Raw genomic sequence first — 19,701 nt, 5'->3', positions numbered from 1 at the left:
TGCTTCAAAGATACAAAACTACAAAACAGAGAGCAAAGTGGCCAAGGGCACACAGTGAGTATCTGTGCTAAGAGCTAGTAAGGGAACTAAGGGATCACCTGAAATGTAGCCAGTCTTCTGCATCAGAAGCCATTTCAGAAGGTAACAGCTAACAGAAAATGATACCTTTATTTTAATGAAGAGTGTCGAGTGGACAGTTTTAGGACAGTAAGTACTACTAGATGAGACAGCTGCATGGAAATGTACCAAGAATTCAGAAATACACAGATAAAATGGTCTTAACCAGCTTTCAACTACATCAAGAACCACATTATACAGTCAGTTTCATACATTTATTGGGTTTTACCTTTAAAAAGCAGTTTGATTTTCAATTTTCCTTCCCTCTGCTCCTTCTCTCTCCACTGTCATTCTAACTGAAAACCTATTCCAAATGCAACTGCCTTAACAGTTCAGAATTTCCCCCTTATTTCAATACTTTATTCAATTTACACCTACATGCTTTCTTGCCAGCGCTGTCCTGTAGCTTCATAGTTCTTGTTCTATGTTATTTGTCAGTATTTACAGACATTTCATAACCCTGCTCAGCTTTCATTTCATGAACAACGTAAGCCAAGCTCTTCTACTCTGCTCTCATAAAGCTGCCTACTCATGCCTCTTATCAGCCACTTTGCTAAACACAGGTACAGCATTTGTATTTCTTCTCTAGTCATGAGACCATTTTGACTTGGCTAATTTGCTGAAAATTTTTGGCGTGAGCCATGAGACTGACATTTTCTACGCTATTTCTTTCCAAATGCAGGCATGCTGATCATTTGGTCCCTTCACGCTGGAGGGATGCCAGCGGCCTTGGCTGCAGTCACTTCCATTCTATACTTGTAATCCTTTTAGCCACCTCGCTTTGTCTTGCCTCCACAGACGATGCGAGCTTTATTATCAGAAACTTTAGCAAAGTATTCATCTAGCCTTACGCTCCCCTGCAAGCTAGAGGTTATCCTTACTTTCTGCCTTTTCCTCATTCACATTGAAGCCTCATTTCGTCTCTTCTCTCATTTCTCTAAGTTGGATAATACACAAAACCACACTTTGCCCAATCTATGCTATTGCTTTGAAACAAGGCAGTAAAACACGCTAGATGATATACCCTAATCAGGATGTAACTTAGGTCTCAGTATCTTGTGCAGTGATGTTTCAACACCACCATTCTTCAGCACTCTCACTGCAAATGCCCTTGTTAACCCAGAGTCCAATTCATTCACAGCTTTGGTAGCAGAGCCACTAAGAACATCCCTATTATTTTACAGTTATATTACAACAACTAAAGCTAAATAAAATACCCAAAACATAATGTAAAATCCTCAAATACTACAAAGTTTTAGCTTAGGCTTCATATAAAATTAAGATTACTAACTAATACTGCTCTTGAAAAATAAAAACAAAAGCACACCAGGCAGAGCCTTAGGGACTGAAAACAAAGAAATATCAAAAAGGGGTTGCTATCTCTGCTATCAAATATCTAACACTTAGCTGACCATCCAAGCTATCACAGCATTTGTTTGCTGTAGCTTCCCAGTGATAGCTAAAGTATCTTTTCTTCACAGTTCTGCCCTCGGGCTCCTTCCTCCCTCTCTCTTTTTACAGAGACACTGAACACTGTCCTTTTCTGACAAAGCTCTCTGTATGATCTCATCCTGTCGTCCCCTTGTCTGGCCTCAGCTTGGCCTCCTGACAAAAGCAAAAGGAGCTACAAGAGCAATGAGATTCAGTAGCTCGATAAAGTATTTTTTTAAAAAAAAATATTTCAGAAGAGAAAGTTATTCCCCTGCTCTTTAAAAGACAAGCAAACAAAAGAACAAAAAAAATCGCCCGCAAACAACACAAACCCCAACACTCAATCGGTGAACTCTGTTTTTTCTTGAATAGCAGACCTTAAAACAAAGCTACCAAGTCACTTGAAATCTTCTGTAGAAAGGACAGAACAGCAGACAGCATGCTCAGGAAAGGTCCAAGCAAGCACTATTCAAAAAGAAGGTCTCTTCAGGCAGAAAAACCTGAATACACAAACACCCATGTGCTCACACACTAAAGCGCCACTGAGGTTGCTGCAGCCGGAAAGCAAATGAGCAGGCAGGTCACCTGCTGGGCCGTTCCCCATAGGTGTCACAACAAGGCAAAGGAATTTGCCATGGAAGGTTTGGGGAGCAGCTGACACCAAAAGAGACAGATATATTCTTAAAGTCTTTGTCATTTGTCTTCGGGGTGGGAAGCGCTGTATTTGACCTCCTGCTGAGGCAGCGGCCCAGATGCAGCAGCATGGGCGAGCAGAATAAAAGGAGGCACAGCTATTATTTCAGGTACAAACACCAGAAAGCAGAGACAAAAGGCACAGTCATTAAATCATCATTACTATTTAAAAGCGCACACACACGACAACTTTTTAATACTTTTCATGCCACACGGGTCTCCGCTTCAGGCCATTCTCTAAAACGATTTGTATTAGCTAATTGTTAACTACCTACACGGCCAAGTAAAACAAGGCAGACAAAGAAGCGCGACATCAAACAGTGGCTCGGCAACACCAAACAGTGTTGGATGGGAGTCCCTGGAGAACAGGAGCAGGACTATCAGTTGCGCTGGGTCAGCCGCCTCTGCCAACCAGCAGACCTGAGGGGCACCAGGCTGGGGTGGTCCCACTGCTCCGCCACAGGATGTCTGTAGAAAACTGACTGGAACAAGTGTTGAAGGTGTCAGATGTAACAGAAAGAAAGAATTAGTTACTCAAAACAACATGAGAGCATCCTGGACAACAACTTAAGCAAATAATGAAAGGCAGCTTTCAATGATGCTCACTGTTTACAAAAAAAAAAAAAAAGGGCAAAAGACAACCTCAACATTTTTACAAAAAGTGAATGAATTTTTCCACTGTTACTGTGGAAATCAGAAAACGTCAGTTCATTTAGAGGTTGGAATTAACCCTTTTAAAAAAGTCAGGATGACTTTGTAATGCCAGTCTGTTAGTCTTTTAACTCGCCCATTCAGTGATGTACCTCTTCCAGATCATATATGAATGTGGCAGCCTTGAAGTAGGGGCTATACATGACATACCAGAAAATATGTTCTGGCATGCCCCAAAATATGAGTATTTAGTACAGACAAGACGAGCAGTAAAAATGCAGTGTGGACGGGCATGATGAAAGCCCAGGAATAACTACTGAAACAACTTTATACATGGTAAAAATAATAGTGAAACCAAATACATAACATAATGCTAAGAAATTAGTTGTATGTGAAACTGGGAAGTAGGAAGCAAAGCAAAGGACTGAGAAGCTTTTTAGAATACACTGAGAGACAAGCACATGTCTTCATTACCGTCCTTCCTAGTATCATATCTATTAACAATGGAAAGACTGAAATCTGTACAGCTTCCTACTGTAATGAGTAGGAATATATTCCTAAAAAGTCAGTACTGGTAGAAATCAGACACTGACATTGGGCTTTTCTAGGATGTGAAGACTGATCAGTAGTTTTCAAGACTATCCCCTCATCCAAGCCTAAAGGAAAAGGACTAAAACATTAAAAGATCCAGAGATGACAACCTCACTTAACACACTACACACACCCCTCAGGAAGAACTGGCAAGAGAGGGGGTATCACTGCTTTTAATAGGTGTATTTTCAAAGTGAATAAAGTTTTCATGTCTCACTTAATGCACTCATAGTCAGAAATCCTCATCTGTCAAGCTTTAAAAAAAAAATCAAGAACAGATGTGATAGCGAACAACTGGAGAAACTTACTAGCAATTCACAAAATAAATAAAATAAGGAGATCATCCTGGTCAACTGCATGTTTTTTCTTCCACACAGTTTTCCCAGATGAAAATCAGACAGTTTATTCAATATTTAGTACAATTAATGATCCCTCCCGTACAAAAGATAAATCAGTAGGTTTGGTGAATATGCCTTGATGTGAAAGGCACTTTTGCATGTGCTTAGAGCACTTAGGACAAAAGGCAGCCATGAGCAAGGAATTTTGGGGCTGATAAAAACCGAAAAGGAACATGAAAAGAAGTCTTAACAACCCAATCAGTTGACTACAAATCACCGTTTCAGAAGAAGGCAACCTTTTGTGGTGTTCTAAAACAGGGACTGCATACCAGTTTAGTACTAAGCAGAAAAGTTATCCATGCTCAGTCTGAAACAGAACAGTTATCTGCCTGTTTTCCAAGCCAGTGCACATTATGTTGACATTCATCAGCTAAGAAAAGGAGAACCAGAATTAAATGCTCCAGTTAAATCAAACATGTGAGAAGCAGAAAGACTCTAAAGTGCATTTTCTACTTGTACTACACAGAGAAGCAGCAGCCATACATCACGATCAAATATTGCTACTTGATCAGAGCCCTAGAACAGATTATTGCTGTAAAATACTGGAAAAATGGCTACTTAATACTATACCAATAGGATTGCCACCTACCCTTGGCTCACAATTCTAAAGCTAACAACTATATGTATGAGAAACCATGGTACTTCTTTGCACAGACATATGCAGTCAAGGAATAAAAGTCTGGCAATACAAGCATTGGGGAGTGCAGAATGGATGTGAAAGGTTTGGAGGTTGACATATGACGCAAAATCAATGGTTTACCAAGATGGAGGGGCCTGAGTGTATTCATTTCCACCACGAAATTACTGAATATCAGTGCTTCTGGAAGTAACATTTCATCTATAAGATCAAGCGGGGCAACAAATACACCAGTCAGGGAAAATGTAAATTTCCGAAGTCATGTATCCTCAGAAAAGCAAGCCATTGAAATGCTAAAAGCAGCAGCACTATTACCATCAAATAAGTGTTTGGGTTTGGTTTTTTAAAGAATGCAAGACAATACCAGGTCACAGTTATTCAGAATATAACCATCCAAGAATCAGTAATACACCAGAAAAAAAGGCTTTTCCTACCAGCTGATTTTGGAGTGAATTTGTCCCTGTTGGCTGCACATACTGCCAGTAGCCTGTATCCAAGATCCAAGTCAAATCCTTGCTGAGCTGCCACTCGACTAACCACCTGCAAAGAGAGAAAACTTCATTAGGGGTTACTTGAGCTCTTTGCAAAGTTACATTAACCTGCTTATCAGCACTAATGTTGGGCGACTGAATCTGCTGTGATGTCCAACAGAAGAAAAATTGGAACAAATACAGTATGAGGCATTGCTCTTTGGTAGTTTCCAGCGCAAGCACGGCAAACTGAACACAGGGGTCTTCTGGTCATCTGGTTCTTTGACCACTTGACCTGGTAGTTGCATGAAAGTTGGAGAGACAAAGCTTTTCCAGAGGAAATAATGCAAAAGAAATGTACGCAAAAATTGTACAGAACAAATTTTACTGTACTTGAGACTTGGGGATGAGAAGTCCCTACGTGTCTGTGTCACAAGCAGTTCCCGACCCTGTTCCCAAGAGCGGTGCCCCAGGTCCTTTCGGCTGAAATGCCCTCCACACCAACAGGAGCTTCTCGGGCGCTGTGATCACTGGCGCAGTCGCTGCATTTCAACAATACCGTCTTGGCAAACACATTTACTACAGTCTTAGAATAAATACGCCTATGCAAGAGGTATTTGCCGAACACATTAGATAGGGAAAGAAGATATTTTTGTTTTCTTTTATTTTATTTTTGACTTTTGGAAATGTGAGCTGATCTAGAAGGACTAGTGAAAACTAGGCAAATCAAATGCTGCAGGTTAAGGATTAAAAGCAGTCAAGTGTTTCTCCAGGCCAGCAACTCAGCTATCAGCCAAGAATGCATCCTCATGAAAATCTGCCTAGGATAAATACAATACTGTGGTCATTCTGGCAAACTATGCTGCAGTTACACACAGTAGAGCTTTTATAGGGCTTTCCAGTGACACAAGATGACTTTAGACTCAGAGGTACAGAAAAAAGGTTTTTCTTAACATTGCCATTACTGCTTTGCCTCAAAACAATGGTCAAGGAACCACACAAGAACAGAATTTCCTTGAGTGAAGCAAAAGGCATTCCCCATCCTAAGTAGCTTACAATACTAGAATATACCCTTTTCCCACCCCTATCTCCATCTGAAAGCTTCTTCCTAAATTAATGATCCTGCAATTTTCTGTGTTCAGGCCTGGTTCTCCCCAAAAAACCAGCAGTGCAGAACAGAGTGAAGAACCAACATATGCAATAGCCTACAAATGGTAAATAAATGCACTATTCTGCCCTACCTACTCAACACTATTACACACAGATTACTATTTGGAACTTTTTCCAATATTCACTTTTCCTAATTAACAATAAAGAATAATATTTCTCTCTTAAGCAAGAACTATCATGGATAAAGTTTCCAGGTAGACTTTCATTGTTTCTGTTGTTCCTATTAATTTACAAATTACCAATTCACATTAATTTATCAGGTGGAAGTGTCCCCTTCTTATTTCCTTTTAACCCTCCCCTCTCAAAATTGAGCAGTGCAGAGCTTCAGGGAAACAAAATGAGAATTTGGGTAATCAGTACAATAATACACAAACTTAGAACACACCTACTGTTTTTATTTCCTGTTTCTCTTTACAAGTACAGCTCTAAGTTTTAAATAGGAAACAGAAAATAATTTGTGAGAAAGAATGCAATTATTTTTGATAAATCACGAAACACTTCCAACTTGGTAGGTCAGCCTTTAATCCTTTACACTTGAAAGTCTGATTGTTGTTAATATCCTGGCTAAGACTCTGGATTCAAACTTGCTCAAAACAGGACTAAACAAACAAACAAAACCACAAACAACCCCCCCAAAAAAAAACAAACAAAAAAAGCCCACAACAAAAAGAACAACAGCAGAACAACAAGATATCGCGTATTTCAGGCTAAGGTAGCAATAGGAGTGCAGACTGATGGGCTACTATGAGATCTGGAGGACATGTACATGCTTGGAAATCAAACTGTTCCCCTTTCCTACTTCCAGACTGACAGGCCGGCGTTAGGGATCAGCAGGAAGCAGGGAGAAAGCTCCTCTGAAAAAAACATCTTGTTAACGGCTCCTGTGGACATGTCTCATCAATGTGTGAACATTATTTACACTTCTTTAGGCATCATCTATGCTATCACAGAGGAACGCATTTCAGAGTGCTATTCAGGTCTGTAAAACAAAGGAGAAAGGGCTGTCCCATTTTCTGTTTTGAAAAAGCGCATTATCATTGAACTATTTATTTTGCAACTGGACAGGAAGGCAGATACACCTGCTCATCCGTGAGCACATGGAACCTTCAGAAACGCATTGGCTGCCTGTATGTTTGGTTCATTTTACAACACAAAGCGACAAGTACTGAGACCCTGCTGGCCAGAGGCCAAGTCTCTGCTCTCAACTGACATCTTGCTAATTGTGGAAGAAATTCTACAAGGCAACTCAAGAAATACAGAGAATTGTAAAACCCTGAGCCCATGAAAGCCAATCTATGATTGCAATGTCTTCACTAAATAGATTGTAAAGTCTAGGTCAGTCCAAGTCCTAACAACAGTCACACTGCTACTCATTGCTCATGTTTTTCATGAAAACTGTGAGGGGAAAACAAATTGCAAATTCGTTTTACCTAAAACAAACAAAATGATCTAAATTTGAAAGAAAGCGCTTCCACTGACAAACTGTACAAAAAAACCTTCTGCCTCTCAAACGAGCAACAACAAAACCTTCACCTACTTGATAGAAAACAGACATTTCTAATAAGACTTCCCTTTCGCCAAGAGTAATTTTCCACCTAAATTTTCTTCTACGCACACTGATAAATGCAGAAAGAGGCTCTGCAAAACGAACTGGTAGAAGCATGTGCAAAAGGACTTTCTCTGGGCCCTTCTCCCCCTGCCCTTGGCTTTTGTAAACCAGTCCTCAGAGACCCCCTTGGTCAACACAAATAGGGTAGTTCACTTTTTACCCCTAGTTTCTTCATAGGCTCAAAAATTTTTCCATTAACTGCATTTAAAGTTTTCCTTTCGATTGTGACAGCTAAAGACTTACTTTTATTTCAAAACGCAAGTCAAACAGAACAGATCACCTGTTCTCCAAAGACCCTCTTTCAGGTTGCCTACTGAAGTCGGACACCGCTCACGCGGTACGTGGAAGGTTTTCCTCCGGTGGCCCTGTACGCAAGGGACCTCCTGGCCTTTTAAATTAACACTGAGACTTCTCAGAAACAAGGTGACAAATGCGTCATAGGAACATGATCCAGAAAACGCAAAGAACTAACTACAAGACATTTGGTAAGTTTAATATATTCAAGTCAGCAGACCCTGCTGAAATTTACCTTCCAGTGCCTCAAAGGAACTAACGCTGGCAAACCTTGTAAATGCTAATGATTATCTTCAGGAATTCATTCAAGACAGAGACCTTGGAGGCACAGCAAATCTCTGGTTTTAAGATGGTAAAAAGGTGACTCTCAGAAATTTCAGGTACCTGCACAGACAACAAAACAAAATCCAGACCAATGACATGTATGAAGTACTACAGATGGGGAAGAAAAATCAAATGCCCAAACAGAAAACGAGGAACACACAACAGAATTCATCTGCTCAGTGTACAAGTGACTACGGGTAAGTACTGAGAAAATGCTCCAGATATTAAAGATCATCAAGCACTGGCACAGGCTAACTATCAGTGCCTGGAATTCAGGGGGCAAGGGAATTTAAAATAGACCAGAAAATACCTATATGACATCCCAGCCTGGGGAAAAAGTGTAGACACCATGTTCTCTTAGGTCCATCCCAAGCCCATTCTCAGTGATTCCAGACACCTGCTGCTGACTGGAGCCACCCAGCTCATGCTGAACCTTGTTCCAGGAGCTCTCCAAGTGCAAAACCTCCTCTGATTTCAGTCTTACTCAGGCAACACCACTGATCAGATGGGATCGTTTCAACACAGTTTCCATTATCCATTCGATGTTACATCTAAGTGATATGACACCACTGGCAAACATACTCAGGCTTTCCCTAACTGCTAATTCAAGCTGAGCATCAGCAAAAATTCAGACAACATCCAGGCAGCACCACATGTTCAACCACGACTTCATTCTGCAATGCTGTGCATGCATCTCAGTTGACCTAAGCATACATGCCATAAAATCCCATTGAAAAGTAAATGCATTCAAAAAACATAATAGACATAGTTGCCAGTCATACAACAATCATAAATTGAGATGATCAACTTTTATTATGTTTGAGAGAGGTGCTTGGCCAACTCAACACTTAATATTTCATTGACAGTGAGTGTAAAACTATGAGGTTTTAATAATATAGAAAGCAGAAGAAATTCAGCTACCAACTTTTTTTCTCCTTGCTGAATTTAACTGCATTTTTTTTTCCTTCTCCTTTTGCAAGGCTAAGGAGCTACACCATGGCACGCTCCACTCCCTGCTCCTCTTGTCATCACACCACAAAGTACTGGAACAATGCACCTCTTAACCTAACAGGCCTGTTAATCAAAAGAGCTTTATGACTGCTTATTACAAAACTCCTTTCCCATTATGTTGCACTTTCCATGAATCTCTTAACTAGCAGCAGTCAAGAGCATCCCCCCCTGCTGGCATCAGAATGAATTTTACCAATTCAATTTGCTGGCTGCTCAAAACTAAAAATGCCAGCTGATTGCTAGTTCAGACAGCTCTGTGTTCAGCCACTTGTGCATACTTGAAATTATCTGAATGCAGTTTGAAGACTACAGCAGAAATTTTGTAATTAGAATTCTGCAATGTAGATGGTAATTTTTTCCCCCTCAGTAACACACAAAGATCAGATAAACAGGAAGCAAATTGAGGAATTTTGCAACATGAATAGTGATCTGCCTCAAACAGAGGGGAAAAAAAAAAAAAAGAGGAAAGGGAGGAAGAAATCTTTGTGATCTGAAGTCCTGCTCTGATGAGACTGTTACTCTCCCGTTGCAAAAGTGCTGCCTCAACAATACAGACAATCGAAGTAGGTAAGTAAAGTTATATATCATTAACTAGTTTCTTGCCTTTGCTGGTTAAAAATAGACATTACATAGGTTCTGCAAATGTAAAAGACTCCACAGAGCCTCTGTATTCAAACTAGGGTTGTCTTAAAAAATATTTCCCAATCTATGAGGGGGATAAGGACCATATTTTCCAAATAAAATAAACCAGTATCCCTACCATCTACTACTTTTCTTGGCACTTCCTGCAACAGTGAAGTAAACCATGCTGAATAAGGATATCTCCTCCTTTGCATCCTCTTCCTCTCCTCTGCCTGTCTCCAACAAACAGAAACATAGAAGAGAAGGTCACTGTGCTCAACCCTCTCCATCTGAAATTTTCTCCCAGAGGGAAAGACACAGGGATTTCGCTTTAATTAAGCCACCTGATCACTGGGCCACTGCAATACTGTTGCCACCTGAGTCCTGGCAGACTTTGAACAATGATACGGATGAAGCATACAGCCATCATATGAAGGAAGCGATACAGGAATTCCAAAAGCATTTTAATTTAGGCAGCAAGACATCTCAAACAAATACTCTAAAGCTGCAAATAAGCCCATGCCTTGACTAACAAAATTAAGTTCAAAAAGGAGCTTTAGGACACCATGAGGTCATTCGACAGGCAGTAATAAGTTATTCGGTAGCATTCCGAGCTGCTCTGCAGCAGAGTGTTCCGTGCCTGCTGGCCGTGCTGTGCCGGTACAGCACGTACACAGCCCCGAGCGCTGCAAACAACCCTGCGCCGAGCAAACGCACCCAGCGTGCGGGGGGAGCAGCACGGCTTCCCTCTCAACTTCTGGCTCCGGAAACCTTGCATACAAAGACTAAATGCAACGTTTCCAGGGCTCTAACAGGCAGTTGCATCCTGCCATTTTCTGAGTTATAGATACGCCGAACCCACTCTACCATCTGTAATTACTCACGTTCAGATCCTAACCTGATTCTAAATCTGATTTTGAATGTCACGTGTTGATTTTTGATTACACACTTTTCCACGTGAAATAGAATGAACCCAGCCAGGCGTACAGTCAATGTAGCAGCAGATACCTTGTGAACACATTAGCATTAGCTTGACTTGTTTTTGCTGTTTGAGGCATCCTGTTGTGGAAACTTGACATTATTCAAAAACACTTATCTTTCTTCTTTTCTTTTTTTTTTTTTTTAATCGATTATATTTTCCATTACACATCAGATGAGCTAAAATACATTCCTATATCATGAAACTGAGAGCAGCTATTTTTTTTTCCTCAGAATGACCTAAAAAATTCTCAAGTCTCAGCTCCAGGATTTTCCAAAGAGAAAAGTAATTCAAAAGATTACCGTACCATGTATCAGCATCACTAAAACATGAACCTACAGCAGATACTTCCATCAGTTTAACACAGATGCTTATTATTTCAGCAACTCTCTTCAGCAGCAGAGAGATCTAGTAAGAGCTACAAGCAGCACAAAAGATTTAAATGAAATCCATAATCTTCACATAGAATACAACTAGGACTACAGCTACAGATTATGTTTTTCATTTAAGAGAATAATTTCTTAAACAGGCAAGTTCCTCGCATCTGATGACTGAGGCAAACCCAACATTTGGAGAAGAAATCTAGAACACTAAGGTAGTAGGGGGAAAAACCAGCATTTTTAATTACTATTTCAGCACAGGTTTTTGTAGACAAACTGGGGTAGGAAGTGCCATCTTTTGTATGGAAAGAGAGATCCGGGTCCTAACCACCGTGGTCTGAGACCCCAGTTTTTACTAGCGAAGCTCTGTTACATTCAGTGCTTTGGCCAAGAGCCAGCTCAGGTAAACACAAGCTGCTTATCTAAATTCATCCTGCTGTCCAACCCCTTGTGGTGCTGAGCTTAAGCCTGTAGGTCTAGTTACAGAGTCACTGCACACAGCTGTGCTTTCTCTCGCCCTCTATTTGCCTGGCAGGCCCCCCACGGAGCCCTGGGGAGCGAAGCACTCAGCACCTCGTAGCGCTCGAGAACACGGCAGCGCCGTTATCGCCCTTCGCTGAAGACGAGTCTGTACATCCGTCCGTTTTGCTCCCAGCTATCCCTTCATTCCTATTTTTGCTGCAGCACCGACACAAAAGACAGTCAGTGCCCTCAGCAAGACCATTTACCTGTTAAAGTTCTTGGCAAGAGCTGACCTATGGGCTGAGACTGGAGTGGATCCAAGAAAAGACAGAAAAGACTGAGGCAGCCTTGTCCAACCAAAGCAGGGTTATTGTTTTAACTGCTGTGTAGTACCTGAAGCTGTTTCTTTCAGAAGACAGTAAGGTAAAGCCATATAAGGAGGATGATATTCTTAAATTTGTCAAGAATATTAGCCTTACCATAATATCTCCTCCCAAAGAGCTTTATAAACTATGAGCACGAGAATCAATGATAATAAAAACATAACTATGTCTGGTTTGTGGAAAGTGGAGGTTATTTTAATCAGCTCCCCATAAAACTATGAAAGAACTTGAGTTACGTACCGAAGAACACCACATCCTTTGCAATTTCAAAATTTATAGAATCAGCTATTTCAATTGCAATTCAGTTTCTGGCCTACAGACAGCTCTATTTGATTTGAAAACAATTACTGTTGAAAAATAACACCTAGCTTTCCTTGGCAAATTAGAAGAGAGTTCATTGTCTCTGAGGAAGATGATAATTTGTTTGCATGAGTTCCAGCAAAGCTGTTTAAGGGAACCTTTCTGTAGCCTGCAGCTTGCAAAGAAGAAAATGGATTCAAAGCTTACTGCTCCCTCCTCGACTTTTTATTTATTTGTTGAAATGTGTTTTCTTCATAAGCTTACATTACCCACTTTGGTGATTTTCTATAACGGGTGAACACAAAAGAGTAAGCTCTAGAATTAGTGTCTGCCAGAACTGTTTGAACATAATGGCAATGCACGTGCAGTCACACACATTTTTGCCAGAAGGAGCACAGCTTTTGGGGCTTAGTTCATGAAAAAATATCTTGTTTTTATAGCGCAAGTCACAGGTTAATCCGTGTACCCTAAACCTTTAGTCTTCGACTGTTTGCACTGCACAGAATTATTCCAGTTTTATTCACAGGCCTTGACAGCATCACCCAAAGTTCTTTATCACAAGCAAAAGTTATTTCACCTCTAAAAGAACAATTGTTTAAAGGATCCTATATAACAAATGCAAAGTATTTAACTATCTAGAAAGCCTGTTTACAGGCCTTATTAGACACCTCTGGTAAAACTTCAGCTCTTGTACCAAATCCTGAATTTGGTCTTGAGATCAGAACATCATTCCTATCATCCTTGGTACAATGTCACTGGAGCCCACAGTAGCAACTGTAACTCCGTTAATACCAAGTACTGCTGATATGTACAAATGATTATCTATTGCTAATAGCCAGTGTGTATGTTGTACACATCTATCATCCTAAAAGAAAAAAAAAAAAAATCACTGAGGAAAAATGAACACTAGATACATGTTGATGTTCAACACGTGCTGTCTACCTAATTCGTGACATATTCAAGCAATTTTAGCACAGAAAACCTCCTGTAACAGTCTATTCTATATATTATTATAAAAAACAGATATTCTGTAAGTGAAGCTGGAAGCTTTTCTGCTGATGCCCAAACAGATGATTTCAAAGACCATTCTTCTGCAGCCATTCAGGGTCTATTAGACAGGCAACAGGAATAAAACCATGCCGGTGTTATAACATGAACCACGTATTACTGACAGTGCCGACATAAAGATGGCATGTAGGATAAACAGAACTTCATTCTAAGAACCTCTTCTTAAATCAAAGCACAATTTCAAGTTTTGAGTGTATTTTTTTCCTTTTTATTAATAGGATTAAATTTAATTGGCCAATTTTTGCAAAAATATTATAGACAAGACTTAAATTAAACTGTTATACCAGAGGTACCATTAAACTGACGATTCATAATATAGCAGATGGGTTTTGATGCTCTGTCACTATATCTGATGCATTTAAACTTTGCAGTGGATGAGTGGATGGTTTGCTCATTCCTGACAGAGCCTGTCCTTCAGCAGTCATGACATATTAATATATTTCAATTTGGATTAATATATACCGTGTTAACCGCTAGTGGGATATCACGATTTCATATCCCTTGGTGGTTCCTGAACAGATTAGTATACCACTTTTTCCCTGGTCAGAGAGTTAACAGTACAGAATGTCATTTAAAAAAATGATATATCCTTCTGTACACCACAGAGGAGGAGCCTTAGAAGAAACATTTTTAGTATTTGTAGAATTTCTGGATTAAATGCACTTGCCCTCAGGAATCCACAGAGCTCAAATGTTGTACTGATGGCAGAGACTACTTGCTTTCAAAAGCATATCCAAAAATATGGACGTTTTAAGGGAAATTTTTTTGAAGGTAACGTTAAAGACTGGCAAAATAAAACAACAATCCTGTTTCAGTGTTGGAACTGATTTTTCCAAACTGATTTTTTATTTTTCTTTTAGCACAATCCTCACAAAGAAGAACAGGGATAAACTTTATCAGCATTAAGGAAAACTGACTCCTGAATAGTACAGAACACACAGCTAAGCAAGCTAACGTGAAATTTACTCGTGATATTCCAGTATTTCAGCTGCCTGTCACATATTTGCAACTTTCGGAATAACCTCCCTGTATACAGACCAAAGTTCTATCACATTTGTTAAATAAAGGTAAACACATTTTCCTATAAGAAGACAACAAGCCTCAACATCTCCCTTGGCTAAATTTTGAAGCAAGCATTACTTAGAAAGAAGTTACATATGAACAAGCTCAGACAGAAAGATGTTTTAATAAGAAAATGAGACCTTGCCCACTGTACTGTTACATATTAAGAAGATGCAGCACGTATCACCCTCTTGAGGTACAACCTCGCAGTTAAGCCTGTCTAATGGGAAGCAGGAAGACGGATGTAGAGAGTGAGAAGAAAGTAAGGGATATCTTCTTTACAGGGAACTTAAAATTAGGAACAAGAAACACATATTTGTTGCAGTTTACACTCTTTCTGCAAATCCTGTGTGTTTATCTAACACAAAGCAAGCCAGCTGGTTAAGCCTCCTCTGTTTTTTCCTTGTTAGGAATATAATGAGATGACAACAACTGATAGAGATGCTACCACAATGAGCTTGGGAAAGGGGTTTTCATGACAACCTGTTCAGATTTCAGGGTGAAGTACTAAGCAAAGCAATACATGCTGTTCCAGTCTTCACTTCTTTCTTTCTTGCCAGAAGACAGATAGTATTTCCATTTCAAGAACTCTGATAACCAGGTATTGTGTGCTTTACCTCACTATTTTTCATGTAGCATTTCATCCTCGCTTTCCCTACGCTCTGTGAAAACATTGAATCACTAGCAGTCAGACTTCATTTTGACCCTGCACTTGGGCAGAGCTGTAGATCTGCTTATGTAGAAAGAAAAGACTTAAACAGCAAGGAAGTCGCAGGTCAGATTTACAACGTTCTCACAGGGATCTGCAGAGAAATACTGTGCACAGGCTGCCTAAGTGTACTTGAGCTCAATGTCTCTGTTCCCAAATGCTAACCTGAAAATGCTAGTAAAGTTTTAAAGAAGTATAAATAAAATAAATTTCTGGTGACATCAGATCCTATTGTACATTATCTCATGCTAGGGATTATATGTAACTAACTTCAAACAGAATTGTTAAGTATCTTATCTTTGGACTCTACTAACATTTCTAACTTTCTTTAATTTTATTTTCTGATTGGAAGAATGATATGCACCTCCTTAATTCATTGGATTTATTATTGATTTTTGACATAGAAATCTGAGGGATGCTATACACTTGAGCACATTAAGATGGAGCCATTCCTTAACATTTGGATTTCTGGCATCTAATCTCAGCCTTAGTGTCTTACATCAGCTGCACAGTGTATGAAAATAATCCACACACTTTTGCCTTTCCCCCAAGAAATACAATTATGGTCTCTTCATTAATCATTTTAAAATGTCTATCTGCTTTGTGACTGTTTATCTATATGGACTTGTTCTGCAAATTGCAGTGAAGCATTTTAACACTCCTACTCCAGTTAGAATTTAATTCTTCTAAAGTCTTGACTGCATGTAACAATTTTGGACTGGATCCTACTGCTGGGTGCATGGGAAATAAAACTTTCAAAACAAAAAATGCTGTTATGTACACAATAAAACATATTTTCAATACATTATAATGAAGTTGGTTTAGCAACTACAGTGGTCATAATAAAAAGGGAAGGGAAAGAAAAGCACTGAAGTCAATAAAACTGTTGGAATTAGTACATCAGGATTAGACCTGCAGTCAATGTATGTAACAAAGCAAGCCCAACAGGCATGTCAGAAACAGTGTCAGCTGAAAGTACTGCATACTTATGATAGAAGACAAGTTGTCGTCCAATCCCACCGAAAAATGAGCAAAGGAAAATAAATGCCTGAAAAGTCCATTAACTCCGTAAGAACGCAGCTTGCTTGGCAATTTCAAACCATGAAAATAAATATTGTATGTGCATATCAAGTAACCTAGTCCATGCACTTGTAAGTAATCTAAGTATAAATGTTTTCCCCTTTTATGATTATATTGTTCTTACTGCATTTTGCTTCCTGTTAAGTAATGGAGTCAAACAAACAGCTGTTAGGATCCTGCTTCACACGTTTAAGATAAAATGACAAAAACCCCCACAAAATAAGGATTCTGAAAATCAAGTTCCCTTGGCCACGACAGACTGCATTCGGTATAAAACAGAGGACAGGAACCAGTGCCACCGAGGGAGAGGACGTACCGTCAAGCAACCCATCAGGCTCTGCTCAAATGGTCTCTGGAAGGCTCTGGGGTCCCCGCACCAGTCCAGGAGCTCTGTTGCTGCATTATGGAAGTTTGCAGGGTTCTGTAAGTGCTGGAAATGGAAGACAAAGCAATATGGTAAATAACATACACAATGGCTGACATAGTCTTTCCTGTATCACATTCATGCAAAGTTTGGAAACTAGGAACAGCATATGATTTGAAAGCAAGACCTTAAATTGTACAATGAGCACAGAAAATCCTACTTCATTCTTATTAATACTTACGCAGATTTTCTAATCTTCTGATTTGAACTCACTAGAGGTGAGCTGTAGCTGAAATACCAGAGCTCCCCTGAATACCCCACAACATCACCTCTCTCACCTGCAAACCATAATGGATTCTACTCAGAATCAAAACCGTCAGAATCCAAATCAAGGGAAATTTCAGTCTTACACACAAAGTCCTCGCCTTGGGTTCATGCCCCATTGCTGGGACATGCCAGCACAGCCATGCCTTCCAACAAGCAAGATTTTTATCTCTGCCTGCCAGTCAGGAGTCTTCAAAAATATCGGCGACAGTGCAAAGCACACTTAGTATACTGATCGTTTCCAGGAGTTTGGGGTTTTGTTCATCATGATGTATCACCATGAGCAATCTGGGTGATCAGCTTCAGGATGATGAAAACTGGAGGATTATTTCTTGACTGAAGTGTGGTGGGTCATTGGCATGACTGAAAATGTTTTCATGTGCACAGAAAGCACGTAGAAATTTCAGAGTGGAATCCTATCTCTCCTGATGAGGACAGCACAGTTTTGAGAGAAAAATCTGGTTTTGTTATGAAATATGCACAGGCAATGCATTTTTTTAACTGTTACATTAATTACCTTTGTGCTGAACAACCTGTAGTCCTGTTTTTAGAGGCATTTAGTAAGCTTAACTGATACTACTGTTCACACTGTCATTCCTCACTGTGTTAAATTGCCAAAGTATTCCAACAGTTTAGTAAGAGCAGGGGGAGGACATAGGAAAGAAGGAATTCGATTCACATGAATAATATTGCCACTAAATTCTCCAGTTCTGGTGATGCCAGATGTTTCCAGGAAAACTCCAGAAACAAGAAGTAGAGAGTGTGTGTATCTAGGAATTGTTGGTATCTTTTTAAGTAGTAGTTTTATAATTCTTCAGATTGCTGAGAAAAAACATGAAAATTAGACGAGCGGTCTAGCTGGAAGGCACAAAACCCAAAGGCATCATTTTTAAAGTACATCATTATTTTTGAATCAGTTGCATAATTTGGGAAGACATCACTGCTCATTTCTAAGCATCTGGATTAACGATAATGTGCGCAATCTATTTTTCCCCTTATCCCCTTGTGCCTGAGAAGCCGTGTGTATTAACTCTACGACAAATGAAGGAAAAAAACATTCTTCCCATACCATGTTTTGAGGAGTTCCCAAGCTGTAAGCTTTTGGATCACATTACTGTAATTCTTATTCAATGAAGGCTCTTGGTCAGAGGCCTTGTTTTAAACAGAGATGACTGACATACAGGGCACAGATTTTTAAAACAATAGCAGAATTTGAGAAAGTAGACAGGCATTGTGCACTGTGGTTTTCTCCCTCTGCTCTACAAACATGTGGTGGTGCCATCCAGTTTGGTAGCTTTATCAAGGGCTGCATTTCAGAACATTCCTTCACCAGCTGATCGTCTGGTTGTTGGAGGAGTCCTACAGTTGTGTATACAAGTTAAAGAATTCCAAGCAAATAAACATAAGAAGCCATTATTTCAAGGCTTTGCGTAAAAAAAGTCCCATGAACAGAGGCAGCAGTTTAGGTTATGAATCTTGTATGTTATGTACAAGGGAATAGGAAGCCTTTTTGAAGGCTTCATTTAATCCTTCACAGAAGTGATTGCCTGACACCAGCTCTGTCAGCGTACACCGCTCCCTCCGCACGCCACTGTCATCTGCAGCCGAGACAGAAGTTGGTTCAAACCGCTCCCTACAACAGCACATGTAAGCTCCACTACCATCAAATACGCCATTTCCAGAAGGCAAGAAAGGCACGTAAGCTGGTGAACAAATCACAGCATACCGAACGCATACTGCATGGGTAGGACACGGGCTGCAGATCTCTCAGTAGTGAAAAACAAAAAAAATCCCTTCCGCACAGAAAGAAGGAAATGAAAAGTTCACTGAAAGCTACTCAATTCTGTACTTGAAATAGTCTTTAATAATCCTTCCCCCTCTTTGTGAAATAAATTGAGATCCGCTGATGAAAAGCCATAAATAAGAGCTAGATACTATTTATTTTCACCAGAGTTGCTGTTTGCCAGCTGAACACGACATCTTTCACTAACGCTTACAATGAAAGTTCCCCATTGAGAGACAGACATCAAACTTGAATCAAAGCAATTTTAATAGGTTTAGGCTAACAAAAAAACCCAAACCAAAACAAAACAAAAATGCAGAGCAGGACCTTAGCCATATACTTAATTTTCAGTTTAACACCACATAATGCCAACTTCTACTTACCATGACACCACTGAAAGGCAGAATCCTTTTCCTAGACCAAAGGTCCAACATCTAGTAAATTTGTATTTCCCTGTGGAAGAGGCTCCTTCTACTCATCCCTGTCAAATCAGGGGTGACCTCAATTACTTGATTTATTTGTTCCGTAACTCTCCATCAAGCTATTTTACTGCATTGGTACCAAGCACTGATGCGCACTGTCATAACCCACTTCTTAAATACAGAGGGGATGGTGAAATCCTGACTTCTTAAATGCAACTATGCAACTGAAAGGAGTTTAGAAACTTATTGGGCAAGATAATAATTCTGTTAGTTGCATTACAGGCTAAGTAGTCAGTATAGGTTTCCATCTCTGTGGAGTGGATGTGGGTAGTTTCTGCGACAAGAGAAAAGCTGCTCCTGCAGGAACA

At 39.8% G+C, this 19,701-nt stretch overlaps 1 protein-coding gene across 9 annotated transcripts in view; it reads right to left on the bottom strand.

Moving 5' to 3' along the window:
* ZMIZ1 (zinc finger MIZ-type containing 1) overlaps positions 1–19,701 on the bottom strand; it is a 346,761-nt gene that overhangs the window by 124,525 nt on the left and 202,535 nt on the right. For all 9 annotated transcript variants that reach the window (XM_082053542.1, XM_082053538.1, XM_082053547.1 and 6 more), the window contains 2 exons: positions 16,757–16,870; positions 4,953–5,058 (listed from right to left, as the gene is read on the bottom strand). In XM_082053542.1, the coding sequence (XP_081909668.1) occupies positions 4,953–5,058; positions 16,757–16,870 (220 nt within the window). The remainder of the gene's footprint in view (positions 1–4,952; positions 5,059–16,756; positions 16,871–19,701) is intronic.

This window comes from Streptopelia decaocto, assembly GCF_964273445.1.
Source record: "Streptopelia decaocto genome assembly, chromosome: 5".
Classification (NCBI taxonomy): Eukaryota; Metazoa; Chordata; class Aves; order Columbiformes; family Columbidae; genus Streptopelia; species Streptopelia decaocto.
The sequence above is the reverse complement of the archived record's forward strand: the minus strand, read 5'-3'. Positions and strand labels throughout refer to the sequence as shown.